Source organism: Myotis daubentonii, chromosome 3, assembly GCF_963259705.1.
Source record: "Myotis daubentonii chromosome 3, mMyoDau2.1, whole genome shotgun sequence".
Taxonomy (NCBI): domain Eukaryota; kingdom Metazoa; phylum Chordata; class Mammalia; order Chiroptera; family Vespertilionidae; genus Myotis; species Myotis daubentonii.
In genome coordinates, this window is record NC_081842.1 from 80,758,972 (window position 1) to 80,780,170 (window position 21,199).

Here is a 21,199-nt window from a genome sequence, read left to right on the forward strand (position 1 = left end):
AAAAGTACGTATCTATTCATAAACAATATATTGTCTATTTCTAATGGCAGATATAAATGGCATATTACTATACTTATAAAGTTGAAAAACGAGAACGTATTTCCTTTACTGTTTAGCTTTTTAAAAATAAGACAACTTTTAAGTATTCAGACATAAAGTATGTAAGCCTCCATTTGTTCTTTTTTTAAAATATATTTTATTGACTTTTTTTTACAGAAAGAAAGGGAGAGGGATAGAGAGTTAGAAACCTTGATCAGCTGCCTCCTGCACACTCCCCACTGGGTATGTGCCTGCCACCAAGGTACATGCCCTTGACCGGAATCGAACCTGAGACAAACCGGTCAGGGCCCATTTGTTCTTTTGACCGCACTAAACCAATAGGGGTGGGCTGGTCTTTACACCCCACTCCTTTTTTCTTTCTTTCTCTCTTTCTCTTTCTTTTCTTTTTTATTCATGTGTTTCTTTTTTTAAATTTTATTTTCTTGTTTAAAGTATTACAAATAGTAGTACATATGTCTCCTTTTTTCCCCCATTGACCTTCCCCTGGCCTCCTCTGCGCCCCCCCCTACCCCCCCCCACCCCGCAAGTGTCTTGTGTCCACTGTTATATGCATGCATACAAGTCCTTTGATTGATCTCTTACCTCCCCCGCCCAACACCCCCATCTTTCTTCAAACCCAGTTTTTAAAGAAGGAAATGACTGGAACGTGGCTCTCCTCCTACCTCAGCCTTCCCTGTGGAGTCCCCACCTCCCCTCCTCCCTCCCCTAGTTAGGACTCCATTCTGCCTTGTAAGGGCCACGCCAAGACCGAATGAGGACGCCAACTGGACGCCAGGGAGCGACGCGCACCTCGACCTCCGCCCTCACCAAGCCCCGCCCACTCCGCCCGGCCGGGGCCCGCGGCATCCTGGGACCTGTAGTTTTCGGAAGGGAAGCAGCCTCCGCCAAGTCTCCGCCCCCAAGGCTGCCTTTGGCCCCGGACGTCGTGACGTTGCGCTCCTCCCGACCCTTGGCCTCCTCCCTCTTTCTTTCGCTCTCCAGAATCTCAATCCCAGGCTTCCGAGCACTTTTTACGACACTGAGTCTGAGTTGGTCTCGGCTCCGGGTCCACTTTTCGGCAAAGTGACGTGGACGTCAACAGCAATGGCGGAAGGAGAAGAGGTCCTGCCACTGCCACAGTCTAGCGACGGCCACTGGTGAGTGAAAGCCCGGGGCTGATTCTCACCGCTCTCCGGGCTGCCTTCTCACCGCCCTGCCCGTCTCGGAGGCACCCGGGGGCGCCGGCGTGGGACGCCAAGGCCGGGCCCCGCGGGCCCCAGCGCCTGCCCCGCCCCCTCCGCCTGCCCGGTCGCCTCAGCCCCCAGGGGCCGGAGGGGCTAAGGCCGGACCCGAGGGGAGAGGGGTGTCCGACGTGCAGGGGCTGGGCCTCAGCCCGGCCCTCCCGCTTGGTCCACCGGCTTCCAGAGGGTGGAGCGGGTGGCTCTGGGCTGGCTTTGGCCGGAGCCCCGGCCGGGAGGTCGGGTGGGCTGCGGGGCGGGGAGTGCGCGGGCGCAGGCCTGAGGCCCCCCGAATACCATGGGAGGGAAGGGCCGTCGCTCCCTCTCGCTCCCTCCGCCTGCGGGTGCAGAGGTTGACAGACACACCCAGGGAGGATCCCTCCGACAGAGTTGAGATACTTTTTTTTTTTTTTTAAATCTTAGTTTCTTAGATTAATCTTAGTTTCCAGCATTCGTCTCCTGCTCATAACTCATCGTTTCCCTTCCTACCACTGTCCTCCCAGCTCCATCTTCACAGCTTTGGATGCGATGCGGGGCCTCGCTCTTGCTGCTCCCCCGCGTTTGCATGCTCACCTGGTTTATGCTCGGGCTGTGGGGAGCATCTCCAATAATGGTTGCGAGACATTAGTCACCCAGTGTTGTTCATCTTTGGGAAAGGCTCCTACTTTTGAAATAGTTGATCTTCATAATACAGTTTTAGGGTCTTATAAAAAAAATGGAACCTTGAGAGGCTTGTCGAATGTTTACAATTGTTCGAAACGTACTGATCACGTGTATTCGATAATTTTAGATGTCCTTGTTCGTCATGCTACATGCATACAGCTCACAGGCATTGTTCATAAGAATAATCCAGGACATGTGTACACATGGACTTGAATCCCCGAGAAAAATGGAAATCACCGAAAGGGAGAGATAAAATAGTACATGAGAAATTCAGCTCTCAGTCAGCAGACGTCAAGCATTAGTGCATGTACTCTCCAAGGTGTAGGGGGGAGATTTATGATGCCCTAGATGTAGTTTCTTTCCTCAGTTTGCTTATATTGGAGTTGGGGAGCTCTGGCAGGTACACTCAGTAGCAAGGTAAAATTGAGCCGGTTATTTGGGAGTGTGGATAAAAGTGTTATGAGAGGTCAGCAGGCAGAAACCACGTCCACTCGGAGCTATTGGGGAAAGCTTCATGGGAGGAGAGGTGCTTGAACAAAGCCTTAAAGAATGAGCAGGATTTAGATCAGTGCTGTCCAGTACAAGTATACTGTGAGCCACATAGGTAATTTAAATATTTCTAATAGCCATGTTAACAACTAAAGAGAAACAGGTGAAGTTAATATTTAATTATTTTAACATGTAATCATTGTAAAAAAAAAACCACAACACCAAACAATTACATAATTTTACATCTTTCTGTACCAAGTCTTCAAAATCCAATGCGTATTTTACGTTTACTCTACATCTCAGTTCTAACCACATGTTAAATGATGAATAGCCACACATGGCTAGTGATTAACTTTGGATAGTGCATTTAGATCAACAAATGGGAACGGCCCCTGAATGGAGCATGAGCAAAGACATAGGCAAGACAACGGATTTGTTCGGAGAGTAATGATAAAGCTTCGTGAAGTTTGCTGTTTTGGAAGAAAGAATTGTATCCTAAACTGTTAGCACCTTGTTGAAGGCCAGGAGGGAAATGTTTCTAGAGTTAAGGTGTCTTTGAGGAATTGTTTGGTTAGGATTGTGAGCATGTGTCTGGGTTCTCTTCTAGGGTTGCTGTCTCTTTGTTGTGGCTTTTTTATTTTTGCTCTTTTTATTGTCATGAATGGAGGAACCCTGAGGTGTTCTGTGATTTCTGTTCTCCCTCCGTTCTCCTAATATTTCTCCTTTTTCTCTGCTGACTCCACTCACCAGTCCCCCTAGAAGTGAGTCTGAGTAGAGTCAGAAGAGACATTCAGATTTGGAGCACAGGGTTCTGTAAAGCCTCTGCTTTCAGAGTGCTTGATGAATGAATGGGTTGTTATAGAATGGGGAGGTTTTACATTTTTTTGGTAACTTTTTCAGATGGAAATTTTTCTGAAGTGTGTTATACATCTCATTGCCTAACCTAAATTCATCTTAGTGACATGAGGTCATCCACTTTACAAATGTAAGTATTTAGGAATAAAACTAGGTCCCTGTCCTCAAGGAATATGTGGTCTAGTTAGAGGAATCACATTTAAGAAAGTCAGTTACTGTAACACTTCTGTACTAATAGTGAGAGCTTTAGGGCAGTTAGAGTAGATTGTTGCTGTTAAATGGCCTTCTACAGAGATCCCATTTGAGAATGCTTTTTATTAGTTTTCTCCCACTTTTTTTCTTTGTTGTTATTGCTATTTCCCAATTTGTTCCTAATCTGTGAACCTAGGTAGCTAAATTTGTTAAAATTGTGTATATTTTTGTAAAAAGGCTCAGGATGGGGCCTGAAGCTTCTTAAAAGTACCAGACATCACTTTTACTTATTTACTGGTTTTCAGATGATTGCCTCTCAGAATTTAAATGCATTGGGTTTACCTGGGGATCTTGTTAAAAATGCAGATTCTGATTTAGTAGATTTGCTTGGGACCTGAGATTCTGTATTTCTGACTGACTGGCATCTGGGTGATGGCCGTTTGCTGGTTCATGGACCAATTCTACTCAACAAGTTCTAGATAATGTGTATTTCAGAATGAGTTCATCAGAGGAATCTACTCTCTATATTATATAGGATAAGTTATATTGTATCACCTAACATATTATACTATAATTTATCCGATTACATGGTTTATCATTGTTCTTTCCATAGTGAACTCCTTCTCAAAGGCAGTGGCTGATAGCAGGTGGCTCAGTACATGTTTATTTTCTGAATGTATATGTATGAATGAATGCACATTTTTGTAAAATCATGTGCAATAACATACCACGTTGTCATTTCATATAAGTTTTCAGACTCCTGTGTTTTTGTGAGCTGTGTAATTACTGGTATAGTGCTCACTTTTTATGGTAAGCTAAGGTTATCAGAAACTGCCTCAGCTCTCAAACTTTCTGAAACTGCAGCCATGTAGTTATGTGGAGATATCCTTGTAATACTGCGTATGGTTAGTTTGAAATGATCTACGTTTAATTACTATAAACCACAGGTTTTTTAAAATAAAAAATGCTAACTTATTACATTTCAAACATTGGTAATTGCTCTTCATGGTATTGAAGAAATCAGCCTTGGATTTGAACATAAGGTCTCATTTTCTGGGCTTTCTTCCTGAAATAATTCCTGAAGATCTAAAGTCATGATTAAAAAATCTTTTTTGTATAGACATTAATTGTATAACTGTTGGTATTCAGAGTTTGTTTTGCTTAGTTTAAAATATTTGTACAACTTTGACTTTAAAGTCATTTTAATTTATTGCTAAACTCATGTTAAATTATTGCTAAACTTTTCCTAAAATTGTAAAAGTATCAGTATCATAAAGAAGCTTCTGTTAATAGGAATTGTTTTGAGAATAACAGGGTCTTTTTCAAAGTTTTGTGCATTTGGTGAGTAGTATTCTCAGTGCTTCCCATTTCATAAGCTTTGAAATATGAGAAGAGATTTAAAATGTCACTTGAGGAATAGGTGATTGAAGTTTCAGACATGATATAATCAGTAAATAAATGCATTTAATATGAAAGAGAATGGAACCTGTTGTTTAAGAAGAATATTGACAGCTTGGGGTTCTGGGAAGAATAGATATCACCTTACAAAAAATGGAGAGCCCAGCCGGCATGGCTCAGGGGTTGAGCATCAACCTGTGAACCAGGAGGTCATGGTTCGATTCCTGGTCAGGGCACATGCCCAGGTTGCGGGCTCGTTCCCCAGTGTGGGGTGTGCAGGAGGCAGCCAATTGATGATTCTCTCTCAATGTTGATGTTTCTATCGCTCTCTCCCTCTCTGAAATCAATAAATACATATTTTTTTTAAATGAGGAGAAAATCTAATTATCCTGAAATAGGGACTTTAAAAAATTTTTAAATTCTTTATTGTTTAATGTATTTCATAAGCCCCATTGACCTCTCCCCAGCCGCTCCCAACCCCAGTACATGCCCTCACTCCCTCCCACCCTCAGTCTGTGTCCATTGGTTATGCTCATATGCACGCATAAAGTCCTTTGGTTGATCTCTCACCTCCTCACCCCCTGCCTTCCCTCATAGGTTGGACAGTCTATGACTCTGGTTCTATTTTTGTTCATCAGTTTATGTTGTTCATTATACTCCACAAATGAGTGAGATCATGTGATATTTATCTTTCTCTGACTGGCTTATTTCGCTTAGCATAATGCTCTCCAGGTCCATCCATGCTGTTGCAAATGGTAGGAGTTCCTTCCTTTTTACAGCAGCATAGTATTCTATCGTGTAGATGTACCACAGGTTTCTAATCCACTCATCTGCTGATGGGCACTTAGGCTATTTCCAAATCTTAGCTATTATAAATTGTGCTGCTATGAACATAGGGGTGCATATGTCCTTTCTGATTGGTATTTCTGTTTTCTTGGGATATATTCCTAGAAGTGGGATCACTGGGTCAAATGGCAGTTCTATTTTTAATTTTTGGAGGAAACGCCATACTGTTTTCCACAGTGGCTGCACCAGTCTGTATTCCCACCAGCAGTGCATGAGGGTTCCTTTTTCTCCACATCCTCTCCAGCACTTGTCATTTGTTGATTTGTTGATGATAGTCATTCTGACAGGTGTGAGATGGTACCTCATTGTTGTTTTGATTTTCATCTCTCAGATGATTAGTGACTTTGAGCATGTTTTCATATGTCTCTTGGCCTTCTGTATGTCCTCTTTGGAAAGGTGTCTATTTAGGCCCTTTACCCATTTTTTTTTAAATTAAATCTTTATTGTTCAGATTATTACATTTGTTCCTTTTTTTTCCCCCCCATAACTCCCCTCCTCCCAGTTCCCGCCCCACCCTCCGCCCTCACTCCCCACCCACTGTCCTCATCCATAGGTGCACGATTTTTGTCCAGTCTCTTCCCACATCTCCCACACCCCTTTCCCCCCCCCCCCAAGAATAGTCAGTCCATTCCCTTTCTATGTCCCTGATTCTATTATAATCACCAGTTCATTCTGTTCATCAGATTATTTATTCACTTGATTCTTAGATTCACATGTTGATAGATGCATATTTGTTGTTCATAATTTGTATCTTTACCTTTTTCTTCCTCTTCCTCTTCTTAAAGGATACCTTTCAGCATTTCATATAATCCTGGTTTGGTGGTGATGAACTCCTTTAGCTTTTCCTTATCTGTGAAGCTCTTTATCTGACCTTCAATTCTGAATGATAGCTTTGCTGGATAAAGTAATCTTGGTTGTAGGTTCTTGGTATTCATCACTTTGAATATTTCTTGCCACTCCCTTCTGGCCTGCAAAGTTTCTGTTGAGAAATCAGCTGACAGTCGTATGGGTATTCCCTTGTAGGTAACTAAGTTTCTTTCTCTTGCTGTTTTTAAGATTCTCTCTTTATCTTTTGCTCTTGGCATTTTAATTATGATGTGTCTTGGTGTGGTCCTCTTTGGATTCCTTTTGTTTGGGGTTCTCCGCGCTTCTTGGACCTGTAAGTGCATTTCTTTCACCAGGTGGGGGAAGTTTTCTGTCATTATTTCTTCAAATAGGTTTTCAATATCTTGCTCTCTCTCATCTTCTGGCACCCCTATAATTCTGATGTTGGTACGCTTGAAGCTGTCCCAGAGGCTCCTTACACTATCCTCGCATTTTTGGATTCTTTTTTCATTTTGCTTTTCCAGTTGGATGTTTTTTGCTTCCTCGCATTTCAAATCATTGACTTGATTCTTGCGCTCCTCTGGTCTGCTGTCGGGCGCCTGTATAATATTCGTTATTTCAGTCCGTGTGTGCTTAATTTCTAATTGGTTCCCTAATATAAGATCGAGGGTCTTATTAGTTTTCGTGTAGATCTCATTAAGTTTATCGGCGGCTTCTAAACAGTTCTTGAGAGACCTTAAAAGTGTGGTTCTGAACTCTATATCTTCCATTGACAATTTTGTCCTGTTTCTTTGTCTCCGCATTTTGTTATGCTTCCTTGGTGCACCCCCTAGTGGTCTTTGTTCGCAGTCTTATAGATAAATCTTGATTGTTGTAGCTAATCCCAGGGAGGGTTTGACCTCCAGGCCAAGTGGCTGTGAGAATCAGCCGTGTCAGCAGTGAGGAGAACCCTTTACCCATTTTTTGATTGGACTGTTCATCTTCCTTTTGTTGTGTGTATGAATTTCCTATAAATTTTGGAGATAAAACCCTTATCAGATATAACATTGGCATGTATGTTCCCCCATGCAGTGGGCTTTCTTGTTTTGTTGATGGTTTCTTTTGCTGTGCAGAAGCTTTTTATTTTGATGTAGTCCCATTTGTTTATTTTCTCCTTAGTTTCCATTGCCCTAGGACAGTAATGGTGAACCTATGACACGCGTGTCAGAGGTGACACGCAAACTCATTTTTTTGGTTGATTTTTCTTTGTTAAATGGCATTTAAATATATAAAATAAATATCAAAAGTATAAATCTTTGTTTTACTATGGTTGCAAATATCAAAAAATTTCTATATGTAACACGGCACCAGAGTTAAGTTAGGGTTTTTCAACATGCTGACACGCTGAGCTCAAAAGGTTCACCATCACTGCCCTAGAAGCTGTATCAGTAAAGATATTGCTATGACAAATGTCTACTGTTTTGTTGCTGAAGGCTTCTTATAAGATTTTTATGGTTTCCTGCCTTTAGTGTAAGTCTTTTATCCATTTTTAGCTCATTTTTGTGTATGGTGTAAGTTGATGGCCTAGTTTCATTTTTTTGCATGTATTCATCCAATTTTTCCAACACCATTTATTGAAGAGATTGTCTTGACTCTAACGTATGCTCTTTGTCAAATATTAATTGACCATAATGGCTTGGATCGACTTTTGGATTCTCTGTTCTGTTCCATTGGTCTATATGTTTGTCCTTGTGCCAGTACCAGGCAGTTTTGAGAACAGTGGCTTTGTAGTATAGCTTGATATATGGTATTGTGATCCCTCCAACTTTGTTCTTCTTTCTCAAGATTGCTGCAGCTATTCGGGGTCTTTTTTTATTCCAGATGAATTTTTGGAGAGTTTGTTCTAGATCTTTGAAGTATTCCGTTGGTATTTTAGTGGGTATGGCATTGAATCTATAGATTACTTTGGGTGGTATAACATTTTAATGATGTTGATTCTACCATTCCATGAACATGGTATATTCTTCTATTTGTTTATGTCTTCCTCTAAAATAGAGACATTTTGTATGGACATTTTTATGTGATTACATTTTGTATGATTGTATTTATATCAAATTTTAAAAATAGGTAAAACAAAAGTGTTGTGTTTTTAAGGGTTCATGTTTAAGTGGTAAAATTTTGACGAATGACTAGAAAAGAATTATCATGGAAGTCAGAACAGTAGCTACTACAGGGTGAGTAATGGGCATGAAGGGAATTTCCAGGAGCTGGCAGTATTTTATTTCATGACCTGTGTGGTGGTTGAGTATTTAATTTGAATTGTATTTGTATTTTGGACTTTAATGTATGTGTGTTATACTTCAACATTTTTAAAGATTAAAAACTATGTAGAAGACGCTCTAATTTTTATAAAATTAGTATACACATAGATATATATTCAGAAAAATAATTTGAAATATTCAAAAATGTTAATAAAAATGGTACTATTACACTCAACAACAAATATACAACCCAATTCAAAAATGGACAAAGGACACCTGAATAAACATTTCTCCAAAGAAGAATAAATATGGCCAATAAGCATGTGAATTGCCACTCAACACATTAGGAAACACCAATCAGAATCACAATGAGATACCACCTCACACCCATCAGGATAGCTATTATTTTTAAAAAATTACACAGAAAATAACAATTGTTCACAAGGATGAGGAGGAATTGGAACCCTTGTGTATGGATAGTGGGAACATAAAATGGTGAAGCCACTGTGGAAAACAGTATAGTGGTTCCTCAACACATTTAAACATAGAACTACAAGTGATCAATCAGTTTGACTCTGGGTATTTACAGAAATTGAAAGCAGGGAATTGAACAGTTTGAAATATGGGTTTTAAGTGACAACTGATTTTATAGATTCCTAGAGGCCTGATACACGAAATGCATGCAAGAGTAGGTCTTCCTTCCCCCGGCTGCCAGCACTGGCTTCCCTTTGGCACCCGGGACCCAGGCTTCCCTCACAGCCCTGGCTTTGTCCAGAAGGTGTTTTGGAAGGACATCCTGTCTAATTATAATAATAATAATATTATTATTACAATTATAATAATAAAGCATAATATTCTTTATTATTATAGACTAGGGGCCCGGTGCACGAAATTCGTGCACTGGGTGTGTGTGGGGGGGGGAGTGTCCCTCAGCCCAGCCTGCCCCCTCTCACAAACTGGGAGCCCTCAGGCATTGACCCCCATCACCCTCCAATCGCAGGATCGGCCCCTTGCCCAGGCCTGATGCCTCTGGCTGAGGCGTCCGGCCCGGGCAGCGGGGACCCGCAGCTGCAGCGGCCCCGCGATCGTGGGCTCCGCTTTAGGCCCAGGCAAGGGACCCCTAGCTCCTGGGACTGCCAGCTTCGACCGTGCCCAGCTCCCATCGCTGGCTCCACCCCTACTTCCTGCTATCACTGGCCAGGGCGGCAAAGGCGCCTGATTCTCCGATCATGGCTGGGGGGCAGGGCAAAGGCGGCCCCAGGGCCGCCTTTGCCCTGCCCCCCAGCTCTTAGCTCCCCCCTGGGTTTCTGATCACTGTCAGTGGCAGGGGGCTTCTTCCTGCTTTCCCTTTTGCCTCCCTGCATTGTGCCTACATATGCAAATTAACCGCCATCTTGTTGGCAGTTAATTTGCATATAGCCCTGATTAGCCAATGAAAAGTGTAGCTCGTACGCCAATTACCATTTTTCTCTTTTATTAGTGTTGATAAGCGGAAGGCAAACAGATTAGAAATGTTATTTATTTATTTTTATTTATACTATTTACATGAATGTTTGTATTGTAATTCAGGTTTTATTGTTTTTAGAGGTAATTCATAAATAATAATTTACTTCGAGGATTTAATTACTATGTTAACATTTATTTGTACTTAGAGCATAGAGTACAGGGGCTTTCCCTATCTCAGTATAGTGCCACAGTTCAGGTAATTCTGGAACACCCAGTTAAATGTATTGCAGTGCTCAGCTAGCTTTCTCTTTTCTTTTTTAAATATATTTTTATTGATTTCAGAAAGGAAGGGAGAGGGAGAAATAGACAGATCAATGATGACATAGAATGATTGATTGGCTGCCTCCTGCACACACCCCACTGGAGATCAAGTCTGCAACCCAGGCGTGTGCCCTTGACCTGAATCGAACCTGGGACCCTTCAGTCCTCAGACTGACACTCTATCCACTGAGCCAAACCAGCTAGGGCTCAGCTGGCTTTCTGAACAGAATTGATAAAATATGCTTGGCAAATCATTTCTGCTGTTTATGCTGAAAGTTGGATTCTATTAGGTATAAGCCCAATGCAATGCCTACCCCCCTCCATGTATCAAAAAGACAAATAAAATTTAGCAAAGCATTCGTTCATACTTCATTCAATAAACATTAACTGAGTACTGATTATATTCAAGCTGCTAAGCAGTGTTTAAAAAACATTTGAAAGAAATTTAAAGCCAGAATTGTGTATTGTTCTGCCTTGCTTGGGCATTTCAATTTTTTTCATTATTTTAGCCTTAGGAATGATATGTGAATATCTTCTGAAGTTATCTAAATACTGGTATTTTTGGAAGTCACATTCTCTAGCAGAGTAGAATAGAATGATACAGTTTTAAAATGTAACAATGTCTGAAGTGACTTATTTAGATTTTGAAAAATATAGATGGGAAACAAATCAGTCCCTCATGTTAGGTTCGTAAGAGACAGTTGTTTCTTGTGGAACTGCAAGAACAGTAAGATAAAAGCCAATGAAAATTAAAGTTATATCCTGAAATTTAATGTATATCTGTTTTTAAGGGCTAGCCTTTTGACCTAGCTGAAAATACAATGACTAATAAATCATGTGTTTTTAACTCTTCTTCCTTTTTCTTGTGAAGGTTAAAGGAGGTTTTTTTTTTCTTATCCTTAAGCTGACATAGCGTTTCATAGTTTGGTGGGAATGCTATAGTGTGTGCTTTCCTTACAAGCAGTTATATAAAACTGATTGCTTATGGTGGTATTCAATAATTTCAGCATGAAGATATAAGAAAATATATTTTATAGAACTTTATTCTTTTTTTTTTTTTTTTTTTTTTAACTTTATTCTTTATATAATGCATATATATACATACACACACACACACACACACACGCACACGCACACATATATATATACTACAGGCCCGGTGCACAAAAATTTATGCGCTCGGGGGGTGTGGTCCCTCAGCCTGGCCTGTGCCCTCTTGCAGTCTGGGACCCCTTGGGAGATAACGACCTGCTGGCTTAGGCCTGCTCCCGGGTGGCAGAGGGCAGGCCCAATCCCTAGGTGCAGCCCCTGGTCGGGCTCAGAGCAGGGCCAATTGGGGAGTTGGGGAGCCGCCCCCTGTCATGCACAGAGCAGGGCGGATCAGGAGGTTGCGATGCCACCCTCAGTCACGCTCAGGGTAGGGCCGATTGGGGGGTTGGGGCACCGCCCCCTGTCACACTCAAGGCAGGGTCGATGGGGAGGTTGCGGCGCCACCCCGTCACACACAGAGCAGGGCCAATCAGGGGGTTGGGGCAGTGCCCCCTGTCACTCACAAAGCAGGGCCCATCATGGGGGTTGGGGCTCTGTACCCTGTCACACACAGAGCTGCAGGGCATCAGGGGTTTGGGAGCTCCCCCCTGTCACGCACAGAGCAGGGCCCATCAGGGGGTTAGGGAGCTCCCCCCTGTCACTCACAGAGTAGGGCCGATAGGAGAGTTGGGGCACGGCCCCCTGTCACACACAGAGCAGGGCGGATCAGGGGGTTGGGGCGCCGCACCCTATCACGCTCAGGGCAGGGCCAATGGGGAGGTTATGGCTCTACCCCATCACACACAGAGCAGGGCCTGTGGGGGGGGGAGGGTTGGGGTGCCGCACCCTGTCACACACAGAGCAGGGCCAATCAGGGGGTTGGGGCGCCACATCCTGTCACACACAGAGCCGCAGGGTGATCAGAGGGTTGGGGAGCTCCCCCCTATCAGGCACAGAGTAGGGCTGATCAGAGGGTTGGGGTGCCTTCCCCTGTCACGAACAGAGCAGGGCAGATAGGGAGGTTGTGGCCCCGCCCCCTGTCACACACAGAGCCGCAGGGCAATCAGGGGGTTTGGGCGCTGCCCCCTGTCACGCTGATCCCGATGCCGGGAGGCCTCACGGCTCCGCTGATCCCAGTTCTGGGAGGCATATTACCCTTTTACTATATAGGAAAGAGGCCTGGTGCACGGGTGGGGGCTGGCTGGTTTGCCCTGAAGGGTGTCCTGGATCAGGGTGGGGGTCCCCACTGGGGTGCCAGGCCAGCCTGGATGAGGGGATGATGACTGTTTGCAGCTGGTCACACACCCTTCAGGGTGGGGGTCCCCACTGTGGTGCCTGGCCAGTCTGGGTGAGGGGCTGAGGGCTGTTTTCAGGCTGGCGGGTGACTGAAGCTCCCAACCGCTCCTTTTTTGCTTTTTTTTTTTTTTTTTTTTTTATTCTGGGCCAGCTTTAGCTCTGAGGCTTGGCTCCAGCTCTTAGGCCTCGGCTGCTGAAAGCAGGTATCTGGTTTGTTTTGGTCTATAATCGAAACACTGTTTCAACTCCAGCTCTGAGATCCTCGCTGGCTGAAAGCAGGTTTCTGGGGTTTTGTTTAGCTTCTATATTTGTAACAATGTTTCAAACTGCAAGCTCAGCGGCCGGCAGCGGCAGGTGGGGAACATTGGCTTCCTCCGTCACTGAAGCAAGCAAGCCTCATGTTCGCTTCAAGCTGCCTGGCTGCCGGCCGCCATCTTGGCTGGCAGTTAATTTGCATATTGCCCTGATTAGCCAATGGGAAGGGTAGCCGAGGTACGGCAAATTACCATGTTTCTCTTTTATTAGATAGGATATCATCTCATTTGGCTCCTTTAACAATTCTTTGAGAAATGGAAGTTATAAATTATTGTTGTTGCCTTGTTAGAGATGAGAGGACAGGCTTAGGGTGATCAGATGACAAATCCTTCATGATTGATATGGTGGGCTGTGATATAGAGCGTTATATACTATAGCTTTATATCTCTTCGGATTTCATAATGTACTCACATAACCCTTGCCAAAAATCACTTAAATAGACTAGTTATTTTACCATAAGATATTATGGTACATATAGCATCTAGATAATATGTGTCTAATTTATATTAATATTTAACTAAATGTATTTTATAATACACTAGGGCAGTGGTTGGCAAACTGCAGCTCGTGAGCCACATGCGGCTCTTTGGCCCCTTGAGTGTGGCCACGAAGTTTCAATTGCACTGTACGTACGCGCCCACACGTGGTATTTTGTGGAAGAGCCACACTCAAGGGGCCACAGTTTGCTGACCACTGCACTAGGGGGCTAGTGCATGAATTTGTGCACCTTGAAAGAACTGTGGGCCGCAAGGCTGCGGTGGGCACAGGGATGGGTCTTGGCCCATCCTCCGCGCCCTTGCCCGGCCCCTCTTGCCATGGCCCCCGGTCCCCTGTCTGCCGGCAGCCCTGCTCTTGCCGCCGCGGCTCCCACGTGCTGACAGCGCCTGCTGCGCTCACACCTGCTAGTGGCATGGGGGAGCACAGAATTTTCAGTTACCACCAGAGGCTTGCCCCGATGACAGTGACCAGTGCCCTGCCTTTGTCCGGCGCCCCTGCTCACCTGCTCCACCATCCCGCCTTGGCCGATGCCCACCATGTTCTGCGTACGCCCCCTGGTGTTCAGTGCACGTCATAGTGACTGGTTGTTCAGTTCTGCTGTTCAGTCTATTTGCATATTAGGGTTTTATATATATAGTATATTCAATCTATGTAAATATATAACAATGATACGTTATATTATTTGTATATGTACATCATATACAAAAGTAGAATTATAACTTATTTTGATTTATTTATATACTGAGAACATAATAAAATTTAATTAGAACATATAAGCAATCACATAGTGTTAATAACTTTATCAGCACAGTAATTTTTCTGTTGTTTTCTATTGTTTTTATTCAGTGATGTTGGAGAATTAAGTTCTTAAAGTAACTTGTTTATGGTTATTTTCCCTTTAAAAAGTTTCCAGCCTTCGTTTTGAAATATAAAAGTGACACATAGAAGGATGTATTTATCTCATATAGGTGTGTGATTAAATACCAGAAAATCTTGAGCTTTATATTATAGATTCTGTTTAGATGTAGTCACTGATATGAAATAAATGAGATCCCCTTTTTCCAAATAAATTATCATTGATGATTGGAATCCATGGAGAAATATAAATCTGTCATCTTCTTTGCTTTATTATGATCTCCAATTGATAAAGTACCCTTAGAAAGAATTGTCCAGTTGTTGCAAAGTGTTATCACCTTATTTGCAATAGTTCCTTTATTTTCCAAAATGATGGTTTCAAGAAAAGGAGTATTTGGGGTATTTCTTTTCTCATTACATTTTGGATAATGTAGAAATTTGTAATAGAAACATTGTGCTATTTTGTGTTGACTCTTGCTGTTTTCAGTGTATTATTTCTCTTAGGCAAAGATACAATCTGTTTTCAGCTTCCAAATAAACTACTGCTTTGGTGGTGGTGGTGGAACCCTGATGCATTACTTTTTGTATTAAAAGTGCTGGAAAGTCCCCTCCTATGTATAGAAAAGAACAGTTCAGAACTTTGTTTTGAGGAAGAATGAAAGAGGAAAGGATTTAGAGCACTCTCTAAAGTTAACTTCTTGGTAGAGAAGATAGTCTTCTATTTTGTAAGCAAAGTCTTACAGCAAATGCATTGCAACATTACACATGTAGAAAAGTTACTTTTTGCTTAGGAAGATGAGTTTTTTTCTTAGCAGGGGAAAAAGTACCATTGGTACAATTTGATCTACATGGACTATGGATCAAAAATAAGTCTATGAAGATTTACAGCATCTGCTCCATTTGTAGTTAAGTTTAGTAGTTTACATAGAGAACATACTATGATCTCTATTTCCTTTGTCAATTGCAATGCTGAAATACTGTAGTTATCATGTTTGTTTGACTTGTCAAGCCAAGAAGACTAGGTTTAGCACCTTGTTTACTTAGCACAAGATCCTGGTTAAACTCAAATTCTGGAAAGGATTACATTAATTGAAAAGGGACTTTTCCAAAGCTGCTTTTTGTGGCTCAAATTCTGATTCAGAATTCCACTAATTTTTTAAAATCTGATGAATGGGGTATTTTTTTCCCTTTGGTATGCAAATATGCAACTTGTTAAAATGCTGTGACAAATATGTCTGATTCTGACCAAAATGCAGATAATTTCAAGATTCCTCAATGATCAAATTGTGTTCCCACATGGTCATGGTCATTTCTGAATGTTGTTATTAGGAATGTTTGAGATTGTTATTTCAAAATAAGTAGCACAGTACATACATGTTATGGTCATTGAACTTTATATCTACTGTACAAATTAATCTGTAACAAAATTGTCCTATTTCCATTTCTACCAAATGTCACATAAAATATTTAGGAATGAATTAGAGAGTTTTCACGTGGTAGTAATTTGTAACCAATGTGTTAACAATAGTAGCAATGTAAGTCCAGACAAAGCTTTGGTTCTGATGTCTCCTGACCTGGAAATTAAGAAATAACTAGAAATATGATGGCACAAAGTAAGTCATTAAACTACAATGCAACATGTGCAACTTGCCACTGTTACGTACTTTTACAGTTTGGTGGTGCTTACAACTAATTAGCTGATCATTTTCAAGTTTTAAATAATTGATCAGAAGTTTGTGCCTGAGTGTGTGTGTGTGTGTGTGTGTGTGTGTGTATGCATGCATGCAATCTGGCCTGTCACAGTTAATCTTTGCTTATTGTGGCTTATACATTCTCAACAAATATGAATGGACTATACCTCGGAAAGAGCTGCCCCTACCTCTGTTCAGTGGGTTTTAGATAATAGAACTTGGGCCAAAACCTTGGAATAGTCAGCGAGAATGTCAAGTACATGAGAGCATGGACCTTTTGTTCTCTGTTAGCATAATATAGTGCCTCACACATTGGCTAGCATGTAGTAGGTGCTTGGTACATATTTATTGACCGTTTGAATGAAAGAATACTTTTGTCAGGGAAGGAAAGAATTCAGAGCATGGGTTAAAGAGAGGTGCTGGAAGCCGGTCCATCCTTGCTGCTTGACACAGTCGCTGCAGGGAAGAAACATCTGCACAGCATATGTTTCAAGGGACCTGGCGTATATGGCATACTGTTCTTAATATGTTTGTTCACCTTCTTGGCGCTATGTGTTTTAACCAAGGTCACCTCTCCGAAAAAGGTTGTTTCCCCAGGTAGGGATTTTTCCCTGAAGTTAGGGAGGGGATAAAACCCCTTAACTAAGTGCCAGGCGGGTAATCACTTTAACTACAAATAATCACGCTTAAGCTACATAATCTTTACTCCCTGGAATGGAGATAAGAAACACCCTAACCCCTTTGCAATAGAAATTGACAGGATTAAAATCAACTGGTATAAATACAGATGTAACAAGACAGTAAAACACAGAACTTGCCTAGAGATCCTGGACAGAACTTGGCTGGAGATCCTAGACAGAACTTGGTTGGAGATCCTGGCTGGAGATCCTGGCTAGAGATCCTGGCTAGGCTGCTGATCAGCTGAACGCTGTCGCCATGTCATTCCTTCTTCGCCGACTCGTCCACACCTTTTGGGGACCCCTGGACCTGCTGGGGCTGGACCCCAGGAGAGAGGTATAGGAGAATTACTGGAAACTGAAGGATTGTTTTAAGAAAAGGCTAATTTTGCAGAGTATATAAGGAGGATGAGGACTGAGAAAAATGGCTAATGATTTCTTGGAGCATTTTTAGTAGAGCAGTGGAGAGTTTCAGATAATGAGAGAATGAGTGGAAACCACTGTTTTAGGGAATTGAACTGTAAAGAGAAAGAGGAAGATGACTTTTTGAAAGGGAGAAGGTCATGTACAGGAGCTTTTGAATAAGCACATGTGGAAATACTAGTATTTGAGGAAAGGAGAATAACAGTCACGGGTATACTGCTCTTTATATTTTTGAATGCTAGAAATACTTTCAGTGAAGATTTCAGAGTCCATTTTATCTCTGGGTGCTGTTTAATACTGCTAGCAGACTGAGAGGTTTGAACAATATCCTGTGCAAGGGAATAACATGTTTAAGATGTTTACATAACACCCTTGGAGCTTTTATTGATTTCCCCAGTAATTCAGCTTTTGTGTTTTTATTTGAATCAGACAATAATATATCTTAGACCCTGACACTTTAAGACACAAAATCAATTTTTTTAAATTTGGTTATAGGATTTTTTTTATAGTTTCTCTGTACTCTGCATTTAAGTTTATATATTCTTGGTCCTAAGTGTTTTGTGTGTTTTTTTTTAACTCTTATAATCTTTCAATATATATATTTTTTACAATTACAGAAAAAGGATTGGATTTTTAAAATTTTGAAAACTGGTGAAGTTGATTTCATTTATTTGATATGCTAAGAGGCTTCATTAATTAAAAAAACCACATTTTTCTAAATCCAGAAAAAATCCTCTCAAGTGTTTTAGAAATTTATCTCAACATTCTCAGGTGTAAGTGCTATTCTGAAGTTGATTAGGTTGTGGGAAGTCATACAGACCATCTATCTAATAAGTTGCTGGGAATTATTGCTAATTGCTCAATTCTAGGGCTCTTTTATTTATTTATTTATTAAAAAAAAACATATATTGAGTACTTTGTCTTTAAAGATTTATTCTTGACTAAATGAAGTGTCTTAATACCCCTAGACTCAAGTTTTCTCTTGTCTTCTAATTTTAGTTTTTCCCCACAATTTATTCTTGTTTTATATCTCTCTCAGGATGTGTCACGTGTACCCAAAAATGGTTCCTGTGAGCAGTAACTCAGTGTATGACCCTGTTCTCCTTTGAAAAACAGTGAAGGCTTCAATGCCTATGGAGTCTTGCATGGAGACTGTCCTGAAAGAGAACGTTGAAAAGGATAGATTCAGGCAAGCTGTAGGCATTAAGATAGAATGGAAAAGAGGACTTGGAGAGATACTTTGGTAGAACAGGATAAAATTCGTATTCTTTCCACCCCATCTCAGTGAAGAAACTGAGTTTGTATTCTAGGGCACACAACTGTTAAGTGTGTGGAGTTTGATATCATGTTTTCTGATTTTGAATTTTATACTGTTTTCTCTATAACACTTTGCCTCTAAGCCTTTTATATCCTTAATTTCTTGGTGCTTTTGCTATTGAGCTGCTATGGCAACTGTTTAGAATCTGTTCCTTTCCCACAATGATAGTTACCATGTACTGCTAATCAATTTAAGGCAGGGGTCCTCAAACTATGGCCTGCGGGCCACATGCAAATACAAATATTGTATTTGTCCCCTTTTTGTTTTTTTACTTCAAAATAAGATATGTGAAGTGTGCATAGGAATTTGTTCATAGTTTTTTTTTAAACTATAGTCTGGCCCTCCAACGGTCTGAGGGACAATGAACTGGCCTCCTGTTTAAAAAGTTTGAGGACCCCTGATTTAAGGAATTAAAGAGACAAGACAAACTCTTTTTTTTTTTTTTTAAAGGAACAAACTTTTAATTTTATCTTTAATGCAAATGTCAGAGGGTGATTGGTCATCTCTATAAACCGGCATCTTTGCGTGAGTATGGGTGAGGTATGCAAAAAGCCAATAATTGATAGTTCTCTATTTAACAAAGCAGCAATCCTATACTAATAAAAGACAAACATGCAAATTGACTGTACTTTTGCTACACCTTAAGCCATGCCCACCAGCCAATCAGAGCGACTATATGCAAATTAACCCAACCAAAATGGGAGCCGGCAGCCACAGAGCTGGAGCAAGCAGGAGGCTTGCTTGCTCCAGAGATGGAGGAAGCCAAGGTTTCCCGCCTGCCGTGGCCCAGCTCTGAGCTCCACTGAAAGCAACAAAGTTTCAATTATAGAAGGTGAACAAACCCCAGATACCTGCTTTCAGCCAGCCGTGGCCACGGAGCTGGAGCAAGCAGGAGTTGGGTTGCCCCTGGCAATGGACGAAGCCAAGCTTTCCGCAGGCCTCCACTAAAGGCAACAAAGTTTCAATTATAGAAGGTAAATAAATCCCAGAATAAAAAAATTAAAAAAAAAAGAGAGGCTGGGAGCTTACGTCACCAGGTTGCCTTGGCCAGCCTGAAAACAGCCCTCAGCCCCTCACCCAGACTGGCCAAACCTCCACTGGGGTGGACATCCTCCGAGGGGTTCCACACTGCAAGAGGGCATATGCCAGGCTGAAGGAACCCCCTGAGTGCACAAATTTTTGTGCACTGGGCCTCTAGTATTTTTATAATTGAAATACAAAAATATGACAAAATCCTAGAGGACTCTCCATTACATCCAGAATAGGCTAGATTCCTCGGGGCAGTGTTTGGGGGCCCTAAAATCTAGGGCTAACCTGCTTTATAATCTGTAGCTGGCCACTGTGCCTGAAGCCTCTATACTCTGGGAAAAGCCACAATTTCCCTGACTCACTGCCCTTATAAAAGCCATTCCTCCTTTTCTTGGGTATCTTCTCCTCATCCCATGTTGTCAGCTGGTGTTATGGGCTGAATGTTTATGCCTGGGGCCACAAAATCATGTGTTGAAACTCTAACCCCAATGGTATTTGAAAGTGGGACCAAAAGAGATAATTAGGGTTGAATGCCTCCAAAGGATGGAACCTCATGATGGTATTAGTGACCTTGTAAGAAGAAGAGAGATCTTGCTCCCTCTCCACACTCATGCATCAAGGAAAGGCCACATGTGCATACAGCAAGAAGGCGGCTGTCTACAAGACAGAAAGAGAGGCCTCACCAAGAACTGAGTCAGCCCAGCTGGTGTTGCTAAGTGGTTAAGTGTCGACCTATGAACCAGGAGGTCACGGTTCTATTCATAGTCATGGTACATGCCTGGGTTGTGGGCTTGATCCTCAGTATGGGGCCCACAGGAGGCAGCCGATCAATGATTCTCTCTCATTATTGATGTTTCTATCTCTCTCTCCCTCTACCTTCCTCTCTGAAATAAATATATGTATACTAGGGGCCCTGTGCATGAAATTCGTGCAGGGCGGGGGGGGGGGGTGTCTCCCAGCCCGGCCTGCACCCTCTCACAATCTGAGACCCCTCAGGGGATGTCTCACTGCCGGTTTAGACCCAATCCCATGGATCGGGTCTAAACCGGCAGTCGTACATCTCTCTCGCTATCCAGAACCTCTGGCTCCTAACCGTTTGCCTGCCTGATTGCCCCTAACTGTTGGGGTCCAACCCCAGCAGGTCCAGGAGTTCCCAAAGGTGTGGATGGAGTCGGCGAAGAAGGAATGACATGGAGACGGCGTTCAGTTGATCAGCAGCCTAGCCAGGTTCTCTAGCCAGGTTCTAACCAGGTTCTAGCCAGGTTCTCAAGACAAACTCTTAACCCCTTAACAATCTAAGGTGTGGTTTGAACCCTTCATAGTGATGAACAGTACTCCCTTCATTGAAATGATATGTGAGGGTTTGACATAGTAGCTTCCTCTAAAAGTCCTAAATTAAGGAGCTCTTAAACTTTTTTCTGAAGAGTTGCTTTTTTGGGTAACATATTTAGTGAAGATATAATTTGTGTATCATAAAATTCACCTATTTAAAATGTGTAGTTTAGTGGTTTTAGTA

At 42.1% G+C, this 21,199-nt stretch overlaps 1 protein-coding gene across 2 annotated transcripts in view; it reads left to right on the forward strand.

Moving 5' to 3' along the window:
* Positions 1-1,016: 1,016 nt before the first annotated feature.
* The window catches only part of TBC1D23 (TBC1 domain family member 23), a 71,833-nt gene continuing 51,650 nt past the window's right edge, over positions 1,017-21,199 (forward strand). Inside the window, exon 1 of one of the 2 annotated variants that reach the window (XM_059687968.1) lies at positions 1,017-1,196. In XM_059687968.1, the coding sequence (XP_059543951.1) occupies positions 1,144-1,196 (53 nt within the window). In that variant the 5' untranslated portion in view covers positions 1,017-1,143. The remainder of the gene's footprint in view (positions 1,197-21,199) is intronic. The other variant, XM_059687970.1, reaches the window with a different exon arrangement.